We start from the raw sequence: 16,149 nt of genomic DNA on the forward strand, positions 1-16,149 counted from the left end.
ATGAATGAATTCATTTTAGCCTTGCAAGTATTACTACATTTCAAAAGAGAGTAGAACAAGATAGACTTTTTATTGGCCCTTGCCTTAACTGAATATTTCTAAAATGGCACAACTAAAATCTTTACAAGAAAATTAGTAAACATATACTTAATGATTTATGGCCTCGATTTTCAAAGAATCTTATAATCTTCTAGAAAGTGATTTCTTCCGTAAGGCTGGTGGTGAGCTCACCAGGAGATGAAGCTCTCACCGAGAGAGGAAATGACTCCCGCAAGATCCTTTCCTAGTGCTCAAAGCAGGGCCGGGTTGGGGAGCGTCAACACAATGGTACGCTTAGCCTCCCAACTGACGGCAAAAGAAGAGGCTTCAGTGGGAATGGAGTGGGCCTGGCGGCCCCCATGGCTCCCTTCAATTCCCCTGAATACAGCAGAACAATTTCACAGAACTCAGCGTTCATTTGGAAATGGGTTCGAGTCAGTGATAAAGCGAACCAAAATCGATTTTCCTCTCTGATTTGTATGAGTTATTAAACTACAGAGTTATTGAACTACACTCCGGTTTGCTGAGTATTAAATGAAGGATAGTATTCTGTTGGGTTTATTTATATTGGTACATATATAATCAAAGGTATTTGTTGAATGTTTTATGATAGTCATTGCTATTCTCTCTTCTACCTTAATCTCTGCTCCCCACCTCCCATCCTTTCTCCATCTCTATAATACACTCATATCCCTTTAGTGACTAAGGACACTGATCCTGGAACCAGACTGACTGGGAAAGTCACCAACACTCAGTGCCTCACCTTTTCACTGGTAATAGAACTCAGGATTTTTGCAATGAATAAAAGGGAACAAATAGAATGCTTATAACATTGCCTTGCATCTGCGAAGTACTCAAATACTATTTTAAAATTACTATCTATCATCTATCACCATTCTATATAATTATTAGTACTATTTAATACCATTCCCTTTGTAGAATGGAGTTTTCTAGTTCTCTGATTAAAAGACACTAGTAAGATACTTAAACAGATTTTCAAGTGATTATTTGAGCAATCTCTACTCATTAATGGTCTTATTTTCAAAAGCCTTTATAACTCAGTTTTCTTAAAAATCTACAGAAATCAGCTAACTGTAGCAGGTGTTAGATGAATCATTCTATACTTAAAGGATACGTAAAGTGGGAAGAAATTATAATCCCCAAGGATTCAATTCTGGACTCTGAAAGATGCATTTTTCATATCACTTTACATCTCTGGACTACTTTTTGATTTTATATTCATTAAAATATTAAGCTAGCAATCCCTCCTTAGGCGCTGGCTGTTATGAAATAAAAACGTTGCTTTTTTAGAATAGACTCTATTTTGTTCAGTGTTTTAAATTACTATACACAAATGGTAAAACTTTTCATAACAAAGGTTTAATTAGAATGGTTAATAACTATGATTTCCAAAGTGTCTGAGTCAGTTAGGGAGTTTTGTTCCATACAAAATGCTTTATTTAACCTTCATGCCTTCATTCAGATAATTATACAAATGCATACAGTTAAAGGTTTAAACTCTATTTCAGTTCACAGCTCAATTCATAGGAAAGTTGAATACAGAAAAGCAATGCACCAACAGAATATGTCTGAGACACCATTAAAAACAATAACACTTGTTCATTTAAATCTCTGAGAATAGACTGGAATAATCATCCTCTGAGAGAATCTCATTAGGAGGGTCTCCCTTTACATTATCATAGGGCAAAAAAAATCACCATTTTACAGTAAAAGGAAAAAAGCTCTGAGTATATTTACAATACATACACTATACATAAATACAAGAACAACACTTACATAATATTAATAAACTTATAACAGGGTTGCCTAAACACTACAGAGTATATAAATGCAGAGGAAACTACTGGGAAATTAGGTCTTTAGATAAACTGGAGAAATAAATTCATTTGCAATTAAAATCCTGAACAGAAAACCAAATGAAGATTTAAGAACTCAACACATTTGCTTGCCAGCATCATTGGGGGGCTTTATCCTTTAATGTGTAGGACCTCCTCTGGGCACTCTTAACTCCCTGGGGTCAGAGACCCAAGAGTCTTTTGTAAAATTACATCCATAAAGCAAATCAGATGCAGCCCGTCTATTCAATTCGCTGTTCAGAGGCTTCAAGCCTAGAATAACTGTTTTGTAAACTAAAGGATGTTTTTGTATTTTTACACGGAAGGATCTTGTGATCCAATCACCATGTATAATGAGCTAAACGTCAAGGAAAAGAAAAAAAGATGCCTGCTTGACTTGGCCAAAGATGATATTTTTCTTTATTCCCATGTATTTTTTTTCAAATATGACTGAGAGATTTATTCAAAAGAACATGACGTTAGAATTGACCCCCACACACCAAGAACAACGTCTAGACTACTACTAATTATAACTAAGTCATTTTAAGTGGCAGGTGGGTATCTTAAAGGTGGTCTGTTCTCATCGTTTCACAACACAAAGTTCTGAGTACATTCTTCTATGGACAAACATGAATTTGCTGGTTTCTCTTTTTTTAAATGAGCATGTTATGATACACATAATTGCATTATGATGCAAGATGACATAATACATAAGACGATGTTTTCAAGCTGGTTTTATAAGTACTTATCTCACATCCACAGAGACTTGGTTTGCCATGTGATGCAATGTGTCCCACATAGACATGAACAAAACAATACAGTCACTACCCCACAGGGGGACAGTGATTTTTCAAAATGAAGTTTTAAACACAACAAATCGTGGACAGACACGTTGATAGGAAAGAGCCTTGAATATAGGCACCAGTGCCCCAGTTCAACAATATCCATCCAATGTAATAAAGTTTGAGGAACAAAATATACACTATATTCTGGATGTAATTACAAAATTCTGCCATGGGAAAACTAGACCACAAGTAGGGCAAAAGCATTTTCTATGATTTTTTTTTTTGCCATATCTTTGGAGCATGAAATTAGCAGAAAGGGAAGATGTTGGTATGTCCTTAAAATATCTTACTTTTTGATTGCTTGGACACTTTTATCACTAGATTTGGATCCAAATTCTATCCTCCTATTGACCCTTACTTCTCAACAAAAATGAATCTCTGTGAAAGTCTTGGTGAACCTGCTTTGGAAGAAGATGCAATAATTCACACAAGGAGTCCACTCATTGGTTCTCGCCTTGCACAAAGGGTGGACTCTTGTCTCAAACACTTCAAATTTCTAGAGATGAAATCCAGAAAGAAAAAGTACTGAGGCGACTGTTTCCACTATTCATCTCTTTTCAACTCACTTCAAGTTGTGGTTTTTGTTGTGGAGAAATTATTGCTTGTGAAACCCAATTAACTGAGAAGGGCCCCAGTCTGCAGCAGGTTGTGCACATGGAACACTTGCTTTGAGCATGGAAGAGGATTTGTTTATACAGCTTTTATCTCTTTCCCCAGCCAAGTAACAGGGAGAAAGATCATAATTCAGGAGATTCATTTTCAGAAACAGAAACACTATGAGAAATGACATTCTCTTAATGTTTTCTAAGTCCATTAGTACTTCCATGAATCAATACTGTCAAAGACCTTGTTCTACACAGAAAAGAGGGAGGAATTTCATTTCTCTGATGTTGGACAGCTTCTTACATAAAATTCAATTAAACTAACAACAATACTATAAACAAATTATTTATAAGACTATTTAAAACATTCCAACACAGAGCTGTTAAGTGAGAACTCTGAAAAAGAATTATCCATTATCTCTCCTTTATCATCATCTGAATGTTTGATTGCCACCCCATTACCAACTGCAAGAGTGGGCTCTGATATTAATCACTAGTTCCATGGGGGTGAAAATTTCAAATGCATCTGAAGCAGATTCCAGAATGTCTATGTTGGTGGAAAGGCATACAAAGAGTTGAGGAACTGAGAAAGTGTACTCAGGCTAAAATGCTATTAAGTATTTGGATGATTTTGGAGCTCCAGGCCAGACATTTATGAGAAAAGTGACAAGTGTGGGGAGACAACTGGTTGCTATTGTTTGTTTATAATGATCCTTCATGCATGATTTTCCAGGAGAGGCCTGATTTCAAATATTCAGTACCATTGTTAAGTCATGTGTTATATCATGTCCCGATATTTCACTTGAAAAATATGATGACTACTCATGCATGTTGTCCACAATAAAATTGCTGAGAGTCAGGAATCTGGGAAGGTGGTTTCAGGACACCCATGTGCAGTGTGGTGGAGTGGGAAAGATACAGGCAGACCTCCGGGTCAGAGATAGGAGGTTTCACTTTCCTACTCTGCCGTTTACTATTTCTACATCCATGAACAACCCAGCCACACTTCCCATGCCTCCGTTTCCCATCCATAAAGTGTAGAAAAGTTGTACAGGTTGGAGGTAACGTATCTAAAAATTGCCTAGCCTATTGCTTGGCACATAGTGTTCAATAAAGAATAGCTATTATCTTCATGGTTTGCTGAATGTGTAACCTTTCAAGGTACTTTAGTTTTTTCAGACAACACATGGAAAGAAGCCCAGTCAGAAGACTTGACTTCAGTGAGATTAAGGAACCCAGCAGCTTTCCTTTGACACTTAATTGGTTATTTTACCCCCTTATCCTGGTACATTTCCTTCTCTCTTTTCTTCTTTCTAACACTGGGAGGAGAAAACAGTGAATGTTTTTTTGAGGCCTGTGGTCTGAGTCCATCGTGGAAGTCTAAAGCCTGAATGTTTAATCACAGTCCTACTTTTAAAATTGCCCTTACCCGATGTGTGACTCTGTATGAGTATAATTTTACTGATAGCCTCAGTAGCTTGTTTGGGTGAATTTGTGCTCTGAGATGGCAGGGTTGGAGAATTTCCAGGGTTCATGTCTATTCATATAATCTCACTGTATATTTCTATCCATGACTCCACTTTTAGCAGTACAGTAATTACAGGAAAAAAACCTGTGAGCCTCTGAATCTGTATCTGGTAATTTTTAGGACTAACTGCAAAACTGGTTAAAGGCTAGGCTTATTAAGTGTCAGTAGTACTTCAACAGACTTTTTGGGGAGAAATGATTCTGTCAATATTCATTCCAAAATGATTCTTAGATGATAATAGGAAATATTAGGGGAAAGGGGAATGAAGAAATGTAAAGATGAATTTGTGCGTTTGATATGAGTGGATAAAATGAACAAGCAAACAAATATCCTTCAGTCTTTTGCGCTAAATAAATTGGTGTTTTTAACTGAGCAAAACTTTTTGAATCATACATACTGTTTCATAAGTTTGGGGCAAATGACAGTCAACTTTTTATCCGGAAATTATAATTACCATATGCAATAGTGTTCACTGAAGATAAACTTAATGTTCAGATTTGTGTTCTTACGTTCTGCAAGTTAGAAGGATCAAATTAAGAAATGTTAATGTAAACAAGATTAAGTTTATTTGAAAGATATAAAAGCTTTTTTTGTGGGCATGTGAACAGATTTGATTTACTATGTGCATGTATTTACTCTGTGTGTGTGTGTGGGTATGTGTGTGTGTGTTTACATGTGCAGGAAAAAACCCAGTCTTATTAAGAATTATTGCTGTGTAAAAGTATAGGAATATCTCATTGGTCATAATATTTACTGACAGGCACTTTCAGCATTTAATTTATTTCTGAAAATGGGCATTAGCTTATTCCTACTGCGAGTATAGATTCATTTAACATGTGGCCATATCCACAGCACTTAATCTTGTCAACATGTAGTTATACCTAAAAGCAGTCTCCCTGGAATAAAACAAGAATAAACACCTGTATGGTTGTTCACACTCTGTTGAGGAGGGAGATAACTGAGAAAAGAGAACAATTGTAAGATGCTCCTCTTTAGTACAAGCAAAATCCTGTGCAGCTGTTTTGCCCTTTTCAGGAAAAGACATTACTAGTTTGGAATCAGTTGTCTGCAACTTAAAATGACTTCATTATATTTTAAACCATCCTGGCTAAACCATGACAAGTGGCCACTCTATTTTGAACAGAACACGAAGAACATGCTCTGACAAAGTTGGACACAGTTCCCATGGCAATTTCGCTCATTGTGTGTAAGATATACAAGGCATATCTGAACAAGTTTTTTCCTTTTATTGTGATGAAAACTAGAAGCTCTCTTTCCCAACATACTTCATCAAACTATTTACAACCTCTGTAAAATTTGTGAGTTTGAAAATACTTTTTCCACTATCACATATGTTACGAATACAGTAAAATATCTTCACTCTATTTTTCAAAGATGCAGTATCCTTCTATTTCATTTTCTTATGAAAATCTGGATTTCTATTGCAATTGCTCAGTAATTAGCATATTTAAAGTATCAATGGACATGGGTTACTAAACAGACATTACTCTATAATGAAACTGTGAAAATATAGCAATTTTTATGTACATTTCTTAACTATAAAATGCAGGCAGAGTCACATATAGTATTATAAGCCGGTTTCCTAATAAGGTAAGTAACTCACATTTCTAGACAGCATGGATTATTACAAATTCTTTTTAAAAAAGTACTTTGTTGATATTTGTTAGCCCACTGGCTGCTGCATATACAGTTGTGTACACACATGTCCATGTGTTGGGGCTGTCTGTACAGGTTAAGTGGAAGGCAGTGTGGGGATGAGTAGAAATGTCATATGGAAGACATGACTTACCAAACCCCTTTCTAAACTAATGCCAAATCAAATTGAAGAGACTTTTTTAATGGGATGCACTACCTCAGAAAAACTAAAGGAAGAGATTTGGTCAATGATATTTTATACTAGAATACATTTACCTGCTAAGTTTACAGGCAACACTGAAGAGCAAAATCTGAGACTGCATTATGAACTATGAATATTAAGGCTTTCTGGGCCTATTATGATTCATAAGAGTTACCTCACATTCAGTCCCTTATACGCAGACTGTAACATGGATGCTGGTATTCTTAACACTGCTTAATTTCTGTCAATCCTCACTATAAATGTTAAGACATCTTTAGAACAACATCATGGCTACATTTCTAAGCAGTCATAACAACATAACAAAGGCGTAGTAATACATTTGAAGGCCTCACCTCATCAGATTTATTCAGTTGCAGCTTTGGTAAGTATAATAAATCAAGTACAGAATAAGGAATACTGCATCTTTATCCATATAAATGTTATCATTCTAATGAACTGATTTCAAAGTGCAGAATTATGTTTAAAACACAAATGGCAATTTAAAGTTAAAAAGAATTGTATAAAAATGAACACAATCTTTGCATAAGCTATTCCAAATTTGAACCATAATGAAAATGGCCTTTCTAATACCTGGAACTGGCATTTGTAAACACTGTAGCATTTTGTAAGTTTTTCCCCTGACAATCATCTTCCTTTTTCCCACTTAAGCTTTCAAGTGAATGAAAAGTGCTCATTTTTTTAAAAAATGTGGTTTATGTTGCTGTTACTCAACTGCTTTTGAAAACAAATATCCTATAGTGTTTTATAGAAACAATGCCAGGCAGAAGTATAATCTTTATGGTAAAGTCATTAGAAATCTCAGTCTAACTGCCTTAATAGAACTTAAGACAAGTTATCAAGCAGGCTTCTCAGAGTCCACACACAACTGACAGAATGAGGGCAGAGGTGGATGCAGAAGCGTGAATCTTTTTTCAAACAACTTAAGATCAGAACATGAAAAGGGATTCTTAAAACCTCAAAGGCTGAAAGTCGTAACTTTTCAAATAATGTAACTCCCTTGAAATCAATCTCTATACTGCAAACAGAAAATCAGGTCTACTGCAGCTGCTTAAGTAGTTAATGGCTCTATGTGTATAAGTTCCCAACCATGCACATATCCCCAGCTGCAAACTGAACAGCTCCAAATTTAAAATCAAAGAATGCTTCTAGTTATGGAACAACTGATAAGTCCTTTAGGATTCTACTGCTTTTCTGTTGCTCATGATGCACTGTGCTTTTTGAAAGAGGCTAGAAATGGACATGAGATGAAATGGAGGCTCTTCCATGACTGAAGACATTCCATTTCTTTCTGTCCCAAACCACTTTTTCCTTTCCATGGGGAAATACTTTTAGAAAACTCACCAAGGAGAATTTGCCATGTCTCAAGACAAGCCCCAAAGAAGTTTCAGTTCCTGAGGCTAGACCCGAGACTCATTCACTTAATTGTGCTTAGATCCCTTCTTAGAAGTACTGATATGTCAAAAGGGGAAAACGATGGAATGCTGACAGGTTTTATCAGTTAACTTACCATCTCAGTCTGGTTTCCACTTTCAGAGGATGAGGAAAAATGTTCCCTTCCCCAAATCCATCCTATGTTATTAGAAAAGTGCAACTCATTTAGTTCTGTGCTAAATTTAAACCAAGCTGTCACTCAGGAAGCTTCCCCTGCCTGTCAGTTTTATGAATTCTAAAAACCAAGTCCACCTGTAATACTCTCAAGACATCTTTCAGCAGAGAAAAGGACTGGCTCCTTTTATGAGAGCAAGCAGGACTAAATACAAATCTACACTTCACTTGAGGGATGCACCGACTACTTGCCAACTAGGTGCTGGTACTAGTGCCAGGGGGTTCATGGCTGTGTTTGTCCCTCTCTGTGTTCTCTGTCACTGACTAGTAACCAACACTGGCATGCATCATGACCTTTTTCTATTCTGAATGGTCACAGGCAATGTGAAGTAGGAGTTGCATACAGTACAAAAAAACTTTCCAGGTGGTAAAAAAAACCCACTGGTTGATGAGTAGTAGACTGTGTAGCTAAAGATGCTATTTATCACTAGAACTGCAGCCCTTGTTGGAGGGAAACTGCCTGATGAATTTTTGAGACCTGGCAGACAATATAGAACACATATTTGTGAAGCCATAATTTGACCTGAAAATCATTACACTGTTGCTCAATGTTTTAAAAAATTCCTTTGAATACCATCCAACACAAATTGTCCTTGTTTCAACGTTCATAGTTCTCGCTTCATCAGAATAAGATTATCTGAATTAGAAGATGATCCTAAAAAGGATAATTCTGTAACCGGAAATTATTTCAGAATGTCCAGACATTTAAAAATGAGCTAGTAATATTGTGAGGTTAATATGTGCAATTCCCAAAATCAAGTGTTTGTAATTAAAATATATTGCAAAGGTCTTTGTTGGAGACCTTTTATATCTAAGCTATAAAAAATTCTAGCAACAACAACAATAACAACAACAAAAAATCTCACCAAGCCCCTCAGCCACAGAAAGCTGGAAAAAAACCCAGCTTGTAGTGGGGACAAAAATATGGTAATTTTTCTGAAAGAATGGTTGTTGGTGATGTATTGCTTGTTTACTGTATATTTTGCTAGTTGCAAAAAGGTTCATAATTTTAGGGGGCTGACGGAACTAACACCTTCCTCTCACCCTCCGCACAGGATGAGTGGGTTCAATATCCCTGCAGATGCCAATGCAGGACACCTGGGTCCTGATACAGTTTAGAAAATGAAATCTGTATAGAAGAACCTATTGGAGAGTCACTTATCCTTGGCTCTCCAAGAGAGGAAACTAGCACCATGTTGGGCTTTCTATGGGAGGCATTCTCTTTCCACTGATTCAGTTCCAAGGAGAACTGACCCATTAACCGAAGAGTTAATTCCCAGCTATGCCTCCCTTGCCTTTCTAGTCACCAAATAACTGTTTTCAAACAAGAAAAGGGGAGCATAATCTTTAATTGTGGTACTCAACCAAGCAGGACAACAAACAGCAGAAAGATTACCTCAGTGCTGTAAATGGAACCAAGACATCTAAAATGCTGGGGTGTTTTTTACAATCCCTTTAGTAAGTATGAAAATTGGTAACGTGAGTCCTCAGTGAAGTTATTGTAGGAAAGTCCTTTTATTCATTATTGCTTTTCTCCTCAAGAGGCGCATTATTTCCATCTCTGCTTTGTCTGATTTTTCATGTTCACTGACTTTGCCTGGGCAGCCCCACCTCTTACCTTGGTGCCAGTGTGTCTAAGAAAGTTTTTTTCCCCTGGTTCCTTGTAATCAAATACTAGGGGCAGGAAGAGATGATGCCTAGGTGACAGAACACTGCAATTTGAAGTGGGGCAGTAGTTTTTTAGACAGGCTCTTCCTATTCAACTACAGAACACCTCTGTGCCAGTCCATGCCAGGGCAGAGACCAGGACGAGACTTCAACTGCCCCTCTGCTCGAACAGATGAACAAAACAGAATCGAAACAAAACAAAAACAATCAACGACAAACAAATGAAAGATTCAATGTTGGTTTTCTTCAGGGCATGGCAGAATGACAAGTTGCGAGTGGTATCTAGTGGCCGCCATCGCGATTGCAAAGGGCTGCCTGAGTGCCCTTTCTTTGCAGGTAATGGGACCTCTCCATCTGCTTCTTCATTTCTACTTTCATGCTGCTTGCTGGTAACAGATTGGATGTGTGTTCTAGCTTACTCAGATTGTAACGAAAATTTCTGTAAAAAGGGGTTAAGGGATGGGATGATGGGAGATTCATCCAAATTTAAAAGGTCTTGCTCTAGCCATCAATTTGTGGTAGGTGACCTTTAAGGTATCAATAACAAAATGTCTGACAGCTCAGAAAATGTACAAGCTACAAACATCTTTAAATGGCAGAGGACACAGCACGGAAAACAATGCCTGTCTCTTCAGCATTTATGTCACTGAGCTCCCAGGCCCGCGTAAAGACGGTTCTCGTGTAGTCATGATGGGGGTTACCTTCAGACCAAAAGAAGTGTGCCTTCTTTTTCCTGCTCTGGTTTCAGACATCATGGGATGGTGATGCCCTTTTGTGTTAACACTGTGAAGGGGATTCAGCCCTGCTGAATTGGGTGCCGCTAAGAGATCCAGCTCTTACGCTCAGCTGGACAGGTAGCATTCCTCACACCAACATATGCCTCCGGCGGTGCAGGGCCAAATGATCTGACCGGGAAAAGCTGCGATCACAGTCCGCGCACTTGAATGGCTTCACTCCCGTGTGTTTGCGGTAATGCCTCGTCAGTTCATCTGAACGAGCGAACTTCCAGGTGCAGCCTTCCCAGGTACACTTGTAGGGTTTCTCTCCTGGAAGAAACAAAGGAACACAAGCTTTGGGGCTCCATCCATCACTTTGCCAAAACAACCAGGACAGTACTCTATTTTGAGAAACTGGTGTTCTCAATGAATTTTCCAGTTGGTAACTCTTTGTCGGGAAACCTTACCATCCCACCAGCGGTCTGGGTCAGACAGGTGACGGTTTCATCTCGTCTTGCCTGCTGTGACATCTGGCAAGCTAGTTAACACTGGTGTCCTCCATTATGACTTTGCCATCAACATATCAAAAGGCATGGATTGACTGCCATTGGATATATCACCACTAGTAGACTAAAAAGAAATTATTAAAGCTTTACCCAGTTTGATTTGATTTTAAGGCTGAAAGTCACGAAAAATTCTTACGGTCAAGCAGTTATGCTTTGTTTCAACACCTCCCCCCGCCCACCCTTCCCCCCACCAACTGTGCATCACTTAGATGGCTTAAGGCTATTTTAAAACACAATGTCCAAGAATATACACAAAATTTTACTGAACAATAATGTACTCTACTACCCCCAGATATCAGGTATTAAGTACATATTGTTCATAGATACCTACTTTTTGCTTGTTCTTTGGGGGAAAATCCTAGATGCCTTAATAGTGTAAACTTTAAGTACATTTTTCAGGACTTAAGAATCAGGGTAAGCCCTGAGAAATCACCACGTTGGTCCTAGAGCTAAAATTCACAGAGAAAAGCTGTCTGAAGAAGTATGTAATTTGACCGGGCCTCTCAGTCAACTTGTAAGGACAGTAAAATATGCAAAGGCTGTGCTGGGAAAAGATACACTAGCCATTGTCCAAATGAGCTCCCAGGGGGAGTGGGACAATAGTTGACCCAGGTGTGCTGTTTTCCTGGATCTCATTCAGAATAGGAGGCCTGTCCCCATGCAACCCCACAAAAACTGATCTCTCTTCTGCCTCTTACACCCAACAATCTACAATGTGCTTCTTGGCCACAAACGGCCTCTGGTGAAAAGAGCCTAAGATAGGGAAGGGAGCTATCTGCTGTTCCCTATGCATGAAGCTACAAAGTGAGTACTGTTGACACCACTTCACAGATGAGAAAACTGAGGCTTAAGGTAGTAACATTACTCAAAGCCAGTAAAAAGATGTGCATGGCTCTCAATCCAGTGCTTTTCACTATTTTACAGTGGAATGGATAATTCTTACCCCATCTAAATGTTGTCACATCCTCAGACAGAGTTAGTGTCACTTTCTTAGGTACTCCCAAATTATTCACTTCCTATTTCTATGACATCACCTATCACAATATACCATAAAGATTTCGTTTAGATGCCCTTCTCTACCAGTTTCCGAATATCTGGGACTATTCTGCCTCTACTATTTCAGTATCACTGGAGCCTAGAATAGCTGCCAAGCAAGTACTTGAATGTATTAATAAAACTGCAACACACCCACACAAATACACACACATAGGAACATATATGGTAAACTACAGGACCCTATAAATGAGATGTGCAGGTAATGCCTACGTGGGAAAACTAGACCAAACTGGACCCAACATTTTTCATTCAACTGTTAAATCAATGCTGTTTATGTGGATTCTTCCAGGATCAAGCAGCCCTTTCAGAAGAGAGTGAATAGTTCAGGCCTGTTAAATCTAGAAATACTGATGCACTAATTGTGGCCCCAGGTTGCTCTAGGTTTTTCTGAAAGGGCTCCTTTTAAGAAAAAGCCTACTGCCTGGATTGACACCAAACCTCAACTTCTGATTCACTGTGGTTGTCCCATGGAGACAAAACTGTATTTGCATATGTCTACTGACCAAAGTCTGACAGAAACGAAACAAAAATCAGCAAAACCCCTAACTTAGAAAGATGGGAGGTCTACTATATAGTATTATCTACATGCTTTTTTTACGTGTTACATGTCATCTCTACATGTTTTTGAAATTTATACTATGAGCATGGGTTCTAATAAGTTGGGCTGATATAATTCATCTTTTGAAAAATACATCCATCTTTGGTACATTGAGCTGAGCTAGTTGGATGTTGGTCACCGAGAGCCATTTCTTAGCTATTTCCTGTGTTGCTATGGAACCAGCTAGAGAGAGTGTAAGGCCTAAAAAGAAAACAATAAAATTTCATCTTCACTGGAGATGAGCATTGCTTAGTTGTGTAGTAGGAGGACGTGTCTTGGTGAGGAAGTACACATGAGATTAGATAAACTGGCTGGGTGTGGTTGCTTACAGCAGTAATCCCAGCACTTTGGGAGGCCGAGGTGGGAGAATCACTTCAGGCCAGGAGTTCAAGATCAGCCTGGGCAACAAAGTGACATCCTGTCTCTCCAGAATTTTTTTTTTTTTAATTAGCTAGGTGCAGTGGCATGCACCTGTAGTTCCAGCTACTGGGGAGGCTGAGGCAGAAGAATTGCTTGAGTCCAGGAGTTTAAGGCCGCAGTGAGCTATGATTGTGTTACTGCACTCCAGCCTGGGTGGCAAAGTACGACCCCGAAAGAAAGAAAGAAAAGAGAGAGGAAAGGGGGAGGGGAAGGGGGAGGAGGAGGGGAGGGGAAGGGGGAGGAGGAGGGGAGGGGAAAAGAAAAGAAAAGAAAAGAAAAGATAAGCTGCTGGATCCTGCCCTTGACATTCCAGATAGTGAAGGAAGGGGTTCCATAACAGGAGTGCACCTGGGGAGGAGAGGTAGACAAGAACTTCCAGGCTCCTCTTAACAAGGATGTGAGAGGCTGATCGCAAGGTAGAGACGATTTATACCTCAGGTGCTGTCTAGCTTTTTTTGTACTTCCAATTGAGTCACTTAAAATTCTCTAATTTCTTCCTTAAAATGATACCAGTTATACTTTTATTTTTATGTTGGCTATTTAATAATGGTAGTTATGTCCTTTCCACTTGAAAATCTAGAGCAGGGGGTAGTATACTGTAGTTCCCACTTTTACAATTTTAAAGGTTGAAAAAACAATCAAGAGGAATATTTTATGCATAAACATTATATACAATTTAAATTTGTGTCCATAAATAAATTTTTATTGGAGCACAGCCACATTTATTTATTTACACATCATTCTGGCTGTTTTCCAGAGATGGAAGAGTTGAATAGTTGCAACATATAATGTATGGCCTTCAATGCCTAAGACCTTTACTATCTAGTCCTCTACGGAGAGGGTTTGCCAACCCCTGATTTTTATAAGAGATGGCCATCTCTGCTTTTTGTAAGCTTCATGAATACGTTAGCTTATTGAATTGGGATTATATATTACACAATGGGTGTTTGAAATGGGTGGGTGAGGGAATGTTTTAGTTACAGTTCAATCACTTAATCTCAAATTAGGATCCTCGATTCAAATTCTAACAGTCCTCTCAGTAATAAACACACATGATATTTCAAATACTTCAAATTGATTTCTGGGCAACAGGAAATGAGTCACCCTCTTAAAAGACTCACCCACTGAGGACAGTGGCTCAGGCCTATAATCCCAGCTACTTGGGAAGCTGAGGCAGGAAGATCCCACTTGAGGCCAGGAGTTCGAGACCATCCTGGGCAATACAGTGAGCCCCCCTGCCCCCCTCCACTGCAATCTCTAAAAAAAATAAAAATAAAAAAACGTAGCCAGGTGCAGTGGCTCACATCTGCAGCCCCAGCGATTCGGGAAGCTGAGGTGAAAGGATTGCTTGAGACCAAGACTTCCAGTCTACAGATGCGCTATGATCATGCAGCTGCATTCCAGCCTGGGTGACTGGGCAAGACCCCGCCTCCAAAATATAAAAATAAATAATTTTTAAAAATGAAAATTAAAAAAAAATTGAAAAAGGCTCACCCAACTCAATCAGACCTAAAAATATCCTCAGAATCTTCTGCTCATTAAAAAAGTACAATAACCTCACCTATGAGGGTGAAGGTCACATGGTATGAAGTTCAGGAGTGCCTCTCTATACTTCACCTGGTAACCAAAAGTAAGGATTCTACATAATGATGGTGCCCCGCCTCACCTCCAGCTCCTTTAAATACAGTTGTATTAAAATAGCCACTGTGAACACTGATGAGTTACCCTCCTATTGAGTCTGGGAAGTGGGGTTACAACATGAGAAGGATCAGAAAGTAGAAGCTGAGATGTTTGGAACTGTTTCTAAGATGGCTATTTTAAAGGCAGAAGCAGCAGGGAAAACAGCACCTGGTAGAGCAAGGGTTTGTCTGAGCCCATAAATGTAGAGTGGGGAAACAGTGCAAGTGAAGTGTGATCAAGTGTACTAAACAATCATGAAAAACAAGGGAAGAGGCCTCAGAAATACAAGAGGCAGATACTTCCCTACTCCATTAATAAAATCAATAAAAATGATATATAAATTATAAGCTAGGCCAGATGCAGTGGTGCATGGCAGTAATCCCAGCACTTAGGGAGGCTGAGGTGAGAGGATCGATCGCTTGAGGCCAGGAGTTCAAAACCAGCTTGGGCAATATAGCAAAACCTTATCTCTATCAAATAAATAAATCAGCTGGTGTGGTGAAGCGCATCTGTAGTCCCAGCTACTTGGGAGGCTGAGGCATGAGAATCACTTGAACCCAGGAGGTGGAGGTTGCAGTGAGCTGAGATGGTGCTACTGCACTCCAGCCTGGGTGACAGAGCAAGACTCTGTCTCAAAAAAAATAAAAAAATAAAAAAATAAATTAAAAAGAAAAAAATAATAAAAAATGTATAAGCTATTTGGGGCTAAGTAACTAATAAAGGCATATAATAAGGAATGCAAACCTTTCCTATGGTGGGGAGGGGGAAGAAAGTATATCAGAAAACAGTAATTTAATTATTTAAGTGATAAAATGAATTTTCCTTGAAATTTTCCTTATAAAAACATATACTTTTACGATCCCCCCAAAAATCCTACGCATAATATTCTTCGCTCCCATTGCCCCATTAATAAAACTACAATTTAAGCATTCTCTCACCATGCTTAAAAAAAAAGAAAACTATCTTCAACTCTCTCCTCAAAATTAGAGGCTGAGCTATGGGGGTAGGGAAAGAGAAGATGGCTACTGTGTCCAGCCAGAGAGCTCAAGAGAGACCTGTTTTCATTATACACACCCAATGCCTAGTATTTC

At 38.6% G+C, this 16,149-nt stretch overlaps 1 protein-coding gene across 16 annotated transcripts in view; it reads right to left on the reverse strand.

Moving 5' to 3' along the window:
- Nucleotides 1-1,474: 1,474 nt before the first annotated feature.
- KLF12 (KLF transcription factor 12) overlaps nt 1,475-16,149 on the reverse strand; it is a 458,965-nt gene continuing 444,290 nt past the window's right edge. For all 16 annotated transcript variants that reach the window (XM_063714935.1, XM_063714934.1, XM_063714937.1 and 13 more), the window contains one exon: nt 1,475-11,068. In XM_063714935.1, coding sequence (XP_063571005.1) covers nt 10,887-11,068 — 182 coding nt within the window. In that variant the 3' untranslated portion in view covers nt 1,475-10,886. The remainder of the gene's footprint in view (nt 11,069-16,149) is intronic.

Source organism: Pongo abelii, chromosome 14, assembly GCF_028885655.2.
Source record: "Pongo abelii isolate AG06213 chromosome 14, NHGRI_mPonAbe1-v2.0_pri, whole genome shotgun sequence".
Lineage (NCBI taxonomy): Eukaryota > Metazoa > Chordata > Mammalia > Primates > Hominidae > Pongo > Pongo abelii.